This window comes from Gossypium arboreum, chromosome 13, assembly GCF_025698485.1.
Source record: "Gossypium arboreum isolate Shixiya-1 chromosome 13, ASM2569848v2, whole genome shotgun sequence".
Lineage (NCBI taxonomy): Eukaryota > Viridiplantae > Streptophyta > Magnoliopsida > Malvales > Malvaceae > Gossypium > Gossypium arboreum.
In genome coordinates, this window is record NC_069082.1 from 10,634,696 (window position 1) to 10,641,038 (window position 6,343).

At 34.1% G+C, this 6,343-nt stretch overlaps 1 protein-coding gene and 2 non-coding genes across 5 annotated transcripts; all 3 read right to left on the reverse strand.

Moving 5' to 3' along the window:
* Positions 1-1,744: 1,744 nt before the first annotated feature.
* LOC108463925 (superoxide dismutase [Fe] 3, chloroplastic) lies at positions 1,745-5,036 on the reverse strand. Of its 3 annotated transcripts, none has more exons than XM_017763933.2 (9): positions 4,883-5,036; positions 4,606-4,695; positions 4,324-4,515; positions 3,382-3,553; positions 2,646-2,719; positions 2,534-2,560; positions 2,416-2,439; positions 2,158-2,331; positions 1,745-2,043 (listed from the first exon to the last, which is right to left on the reverse strand). In XM_017763933.2, the coding sequence occupies exons 1-8, from the start codon at positions 4,946-4,948 to the stop codon at positions 2,206-2,208; spliced, it is 771 nt and encodes a 256-aa protein (XP_017619422.1). In that variant the 5' UTR covers positions 4,949-5,036; the 3' UTR covers positions 1,745-2,043; positions 2,158-2,205. The 3 variants fall into 3 exon arrangements, with proteins under 3 accessions (XP_017619422.1, XP_017619421.1, XP_017619420.1); XM_017763932.2 differs by having other exon boundaries at positions 1,745-2,059; XM_017763931.2 differs by having other exon boundaries at positions 1,745-2,331.
* An 18-nt stretch (positions 5,037-5,054) lies between these two features.
* On the reverse strand, positions 5,055-5,126 carry TRNAT-UGU (transfer RNA threonine (anticodon UGU)). The gene has a single exon. It is a non-coding gene; the product is annotated as a tRNA-Thr (tRNA).
* Positions 5,127-5,240: 114 nt separating this feature from the next.
* TRNAT-UGU (transfer RNA threonine (anticodon UGU)) lies at positions 5,241-5,312 on the reverse strand. The gene has a single exon. It is a non-coding gene; the product is annotated as a tRNA-Thr (tRNA).
* Positions 5,313-6,343: the final 1,031 nt, after the last annotated feature.

Below are 6,343 nucleotides of genomic sequence, written 5' to 3' on the forward strand. Positions count from 1 at the left end.
CACTCAGTTTTCATTGGTAAAAAAGAAAGTAGATGTTAAAAAAAAAAAAAAAGATAAAGAGAGGGTGATAGACAAACAACCTCAATTATTAAAGTTTTAAAGGGGAGTGTTGTTGATTTACATAGCTAAAGTGTTCCATTTGGCATAAAGGAAAGAGACTTGCCAAATTGTCTTCCATCCATGGAAATTTCAAGTTAAAAACTAAATGGGATAATGTAGACATTAGATAGGAGCTATCATTCATGTACATGGTTTATGGCAAAAAAAGGGAATTGAAAGGTCCCACTCTACTGGTTTTTGGCCTTAAAAAAAGTTGGTTCAGAATAAAGGTTTCTAGTAATGGTCATTGCCCCCTTCTTTATTGGCTTATGTCCTTCAAAAAGTTATAAAAGCTTATCCATCAATTGCAAGTAATGGGGCAGCTGAGCTTAGTTCCAAATTGGTTCAACTTTCCCTGTTTATATTTATAAATTTTGATATGGTTGGACATTTATATTATGTATAGATTAATTGCACTATACATCTTCAAACTATGATTAAGATTCTAAAATTATTTTAAATTTTTAAAAATTTTAATTGAGTCCTCAAAGTATCAAAATATTGAATCAATCAACTACTTCAACCAGACTAACCATTAGCTTGGAGTTCAAATTCAACACGAGGCATATTAAAAACAATTGCATCAGACTATAAATACGTATGTGTCTACTATGTAAAAAAAAACCACCTAAATTTTATTGAGGGTATGTTTTTTAACAAATCAAATCCAAGTTTTTCGATGTGGTAGATATATTATATACATTGACAAATTAATCAACATGTTTTAAAATCATATCCGAACTAACATTTAATGTCTAAATTGACAAACGACAATTAAACTAGCCAAATATAGTTGATCAACATTACTCAGCTGCGACACATATTATTAAAAATATGTTGCAACTTCCTTGAATGGTTAAAGTTACTCGTACATTCAAAGAGGGTAACAAGATAGTTGATAGGTTAGCATCAATGGCGATTTCAAGACCAGTGGGTAGGTACTTTATCATGCAACCGTTTTATAAAGTCCTACAATCACTACATGATGACTATTCCGGAGTGACTTGGCCACGTATAGTTTAAGTTATGGTTTAATCCTTTTTTTGTACCAAAAAAATATTATGATTGATATAATACTGTTATCTTGAGACTAAATTAAAACATTTAAAAGTTAAAGATGATAGCTTGAAGATGTTGAGTGGATTTAACCTTAAATAATTTTCTAAAAAATAGGAAATGCACATTATGGATTTAGGGCAACATTGTCATCGTTTGGGGAAAAAAGACCCAGAATCAATATAGCTTGAACTTTTTTTTTTTTTGTTGGCTATCATTGCGACCAGATCAAATTAATCTCAATCTTTTGTTGATGTTTAAGCAGCAAATGAAACATAATTTTCTGTTAAAATTTGACCTTATTTGATTCATTTCAACAATATAAAAAGTAGATTGATTCGAACTAATTTAATTATATCCTTATAATAGAGGGACTTGACAAGTACTTTCATCTATATATATATTTATTTTGAATAAAATCAAAGACAGTGAAGTTTTCACTTTTTTTCTAACAAAGGAATCAGCTCTTTCCTGTGATCATGATATGGCATATGGTACCAATAAAAGTTGGTAAATGATGGATCATAATATTTCATGTCACCCTTAAATATACACAGCATGTGAAACGTTTATTAGATTGCACAAGGAATCAAATTGAAACATGCTTCTGGATGCATCTTATTTTATACCAGATGAACTAAATTTCGAATCTCAAATTTGTCAGATGCCACATTTCAAAGAGAAATATACAAATCAACTGGATTAAATCCGGTTCCCAACCGACTATCCCTACTTTACATCTAGTATAACGGCAGAACATTAACCCAGGATTTTGATGTGGGCCTTTAAAGGACCCCTTACCCTAAAAACTAGCAAAAATCCCATACTTTCTTATGTCGGATTCGTATCTCGTACCTTGCAATTGGGCTCGTATCAGGATTGAAACCCCTAGCGCAAACGTGGGCTGCGGTTAATTTGCACGGTTCGAGTAACTTCGTGATGTAGCACAAGCAAGAAAACCCATGACCATTGTAACTCTCTTAGTCAAAGTGGGAAGCTTACCAGTTGCATTTTAGTCAGGGGGGTTAAAGCTTCAAGACAAGGTTATTTTCAAGCGATGGGAATTTTAGGCTCGCCTAAATTCACAAATGCCTCTGCTCGTGCCATGCGTATCATTGCAGCGTTCCAAGACACAAGGTGGTTCATAAATGTGCTTACGTATCTCGCTTTGTCGTTCTGTGTAGAAGAATGACAACATGGCAATTTCAAGAATAGATCTTGCATTGGACTAAAATAGACGACGTAGATCAAGTAGCATACCTTGTAGTCCAAATAATAAGCATGCTGCAATGGTGAAAAAAAAAAGAATCCGTTAATCTCCCTCTCTCCATAATATGACTCCACAAAACGGACAGAGAAAGAGAAACAAAGAGATTACCTCCCACATATCCAAATTAAGGATAGGCTGCACCAAAGAATTTGTGGTTAAATTAAGCTATGGGACATAAATAAATACAGTTATGAATATGTCGGGTTGACACTTGACATACAATGTCATCCCACACAATCGGATTGATTGAATTCGACGTTTTTATTACTGCAAGCCGTTTTTCTTGCCTCTTCACTGAAACAATCAAAATGAAAGAAATTATTTGCAGAGCCAACTTCTTAAGAAACATATCATGTTCCAATTATATGCTATCACTGTCAAGTAAAAGCAATTGGGCCGATGGAATGATGGATTATTTATCACTTTTCACCAAACATTAAAGCTACTATTTCATGTAACCCATGGTAGTTCAATAACTGATGCTGAACCATATCGACTTTATAAAAGAGAAAGAAAATCAAGCAAGGGAAGCAAGGAGAATATAATAATCATGAGGGAAAGCATGCGAACTAAGTGATATATTGACACAGAAGCATCCTACTGGTAAAAATATACAGGGGCTAATGTAGGGAGAATGCAAGCTATGGAAATGAGACCTAGGCACCTAGCAAAGTGTCGGTGAGAGGATGAAACAATATTTTTCTGTCATGAAAGATTGTCCATCAACACAAGAAGTTGTCATTTGACGTGGTAGAGGCCATTCCCCTGTAGGGGTGAGAACACAAGTTTGAACCTTCGGGAACACACTTTTTAGGAAGGCTTGACTTTTAGTCACTTCCGGCCTGATAGGCATTCATCCCATGTCCAATGTGGCTTGGGATACCCCCGAGTTTACACCAAAAAAGAAAGCTAGTCCATCAATAATCAAACAGAAATTAACTAGAGAAAAGACTTACAAACGAGCCAAACCCAGCCAGAGCCAAAAAGTGAAAGAGCTGCTTCCACAAACATCTCTCTAAAGTTTGTGAATGACCCAAAATCCTTTTCAATCTGCTCAAGTAAACCAAGGTTGGGCATGTCCCCACCTCCAGGTTGCATTGACTCCCAAAAGAAGTCATGGTTCCACACCTGCAATTGTAAGCTCAAGTGTTTATCCTACATTAGATCTTTCTAACTTCAATGGACAAAAAAGTTACTTTTTAACACTAAATTATTAAGGGTGTGATTGGTTGACCAAGAAAGTGGAAGGATGGAAAGAGAATGAAAAAGGGAAAAGAAAATAAATTTTGAGTGTGCTTGGTATGAAGGAAAAATGAGAGAGATACCATTTCCATCTAATGCTTAAAAATAAGTCATTCCAATTTGGAAAGATAAGAGGAAAGAAAATGATAGAGACATGTAAGTTGGCTTAAAATTATACATTTTTCAATTGCTTTATTTTTTTTCCTCTCGTTTTTCAACCCTACCAAGCAATAAACAGAAAGAAAAAAAAAAAAAGAAAAAAAACTATTTTTTTCTTTTAATTTTTCCAACTTTACTTCTAAGCACATCAAAAGCAAGAAAATTATATTTTCCATCTTTCTGTTTTTTCTACTCTTTCAATTTTCTATCTTTCCAATTTTGTGTCTATCGTACCAAACAAAGCCTAAAAGTTTAACTTTGATACACAAATAATGGTTAATGATTCTAACGCACATTGGATGTTAGTAACATATCGAGCAGAAAAATTATATAAACTCACTCTAGGAATAAACTCCTAGGGCCAATGGTTCCTAAAATTTGCTCATCAATGGATGCAGAGACCCAAGATTTTTCATTCAACCAAATAATATTTGAATAAGAATGACATATCCAATTCAATCAAACAATTTAAAGATTAACAGTTGGCATTTCCATACCTCTGCTGCATTGTTGAACTCAGGTAAGGGGTTCCCATTGTTGTATGTTGCTTTGACAAGTTCATCCATGGTGTAGCCATACAGTATATCACTTTTCCCAAGCTGTTTATTCAGGTTATCCACAAAATCACGATGATGCACACCCCAATGCACTTCCAATGCCCTCTTACTCATATATGGTTCTAAATCATCCTGCAAGTAGTTTACAATCTCCAAACATTAGCTGCAAATACTCATAAAAACAAGAGGGAGAGGGGAAAAAGGGGGGGGGGGGTCACTGACAAGGTTATAAGGAGGGGTCTTTAGGCCATAGTAAGCAACAGTCGCGGAAACTTTTTGTGAGCCAATGGACCTTCCTTTTAGCCGCTGACCCTGAAATACATCAGTAAACAGTGCACAAAACAAGTGAGGAAGAAAGGGCATAAATCATAACTTTACTTCCAGAAAGAATTGAAAAAATACAGATATATATATATACATATATAACAATAGATTGAAATTGAAAGACAGTATAAACATGTAATTATGTAAATAAAAAAAAAAAAAAAGGAAGACTAACCGAGTGAGAAAGCTTGAGGCTTTTGAGAGGGAGAGTGAAGTCGGTTAGCAGGAGCTGACAAGCCATTTCTTTTTTGCCTTTCTCTGTGGGTTTTCTTGCTCTAAGCGCTTAAAGGGCTGGATTGGATAATAAATTAGCAATATTAGTAAACCTTGAAAAAATAAAATCGAAATGCCCCCATGCAGGATCGAACTACAGACCTTCAGTTTACAAGACTGACGCTCTACCACTGAGCTATAGGGGCTTTGCTATATGCTTTTGTAAATTTCATATAAATCTAAGAATCTGTTTGACAAAGAACTCAACAATGCGATAGCTAATATGATATACAATCTGGTTAGATTTTGCAGAATCGAACTGCCCCTATGCAGGATCGAACTACCGACCTTAAGTTTACAAGATTGACGCTCTACCACTGAGCTATAGGGACTTTGCCTGTAATTGCCCATGTAAACATTTATTTGACAAAAAACTCAACCATACGATGGCTATTCGTATAACCCATCTGTCGCTTTTGCAGATTTAAATTTTACTCATATTTAGAGCAGCTGCAAATAGCCATTCAGATATCTATTATAAATTTCAAATTGCTTCTTTGGGTAACAAATATGGATTCAAATTGAATATTTAAATGCATTAGTTATAAAATGTTAATAAAAATAATTTTATTGGATGTGAATTTAAAATTTTACAATTTGGATATCTGAAAAATAATTGAAAATATGTTAAAATTGATTTTGTTGTTGATTTAGATATTTGATGGATAATAATATTTAATTTGAATTTAGACTTAAATAATGATATTTTAATAATTTATGGATAATAAATTAATTATAATTTTAGCTAAATTTGTGAATTCCAATAATTCAAAAAGGGCATATCCAACTTATTAATATGATTAAACCATCATTCTATTATCTACTTTTTTAATATCGTTTAAAAAATTAGTGGTTGATAATGAGTTTACCTTGTAGCATGAATTAGGGTTTGTCTGCCTTGTGGCACGAGTATTGCGTTCTGAGGGTTTTTTTAGGGTTCAGCGAAAGAAAAAAAAATTAGATTTCAATTCTGGGTGAAAAGATGGCTGATATGAATGTGGTGGTGGCAGATCTAGCAAATCTACAGATAATGGATGAGAAGGATGAACCTTTAGTTATGGAAGGAGATGATTTATCTGCCGATTCAAACTATGAGTAATGTTTGGCAGGGAGAGTGCTTACAAAAAGTATAGTCAATTTTCCATCATTAAAAAATACGATGGCAAATTTATGGCATCCTCTAAGAGGGGTAACGATTACGGAGATGGAGGATAAGCGCATTCTTTTTAGGTTCTACAGTGAAGTTGACTTGAAACGGGTTTTGGATGGTATGTCATGGTTCTTCAACTGACATCTGATAGTGTTCCATAGATTAATAAGGGGGGAGAACCTATCAATGGTCTCATTATGGACTACGGTTTTT

Bases quoted from the DNA above. Each gene is read 5' to 3' on its own strand.
- LOC108463925 (XM_017763933.2), bottom strand. From the start codon at position 4,948: ATGGCTTGTCAGCTCCTGCTAACCGACTTCACTCTCCCTCTCAAAAGC. The intron at 2,720-3,381 runs GTAAGTCTTTTC...TGATTGTTTCAG, and splicing joins TGGCTGGGTTTGGCTCGTTT to TGAAGAGGCAAGAAAAACGG. The intron at 2,561-2,645 runs GTATGTCAAGTG...TCTTTGGTGCAG, and splicing joins CGATTGTGTGGGATGACATT to CCTATCCTTAATTTGGATAT.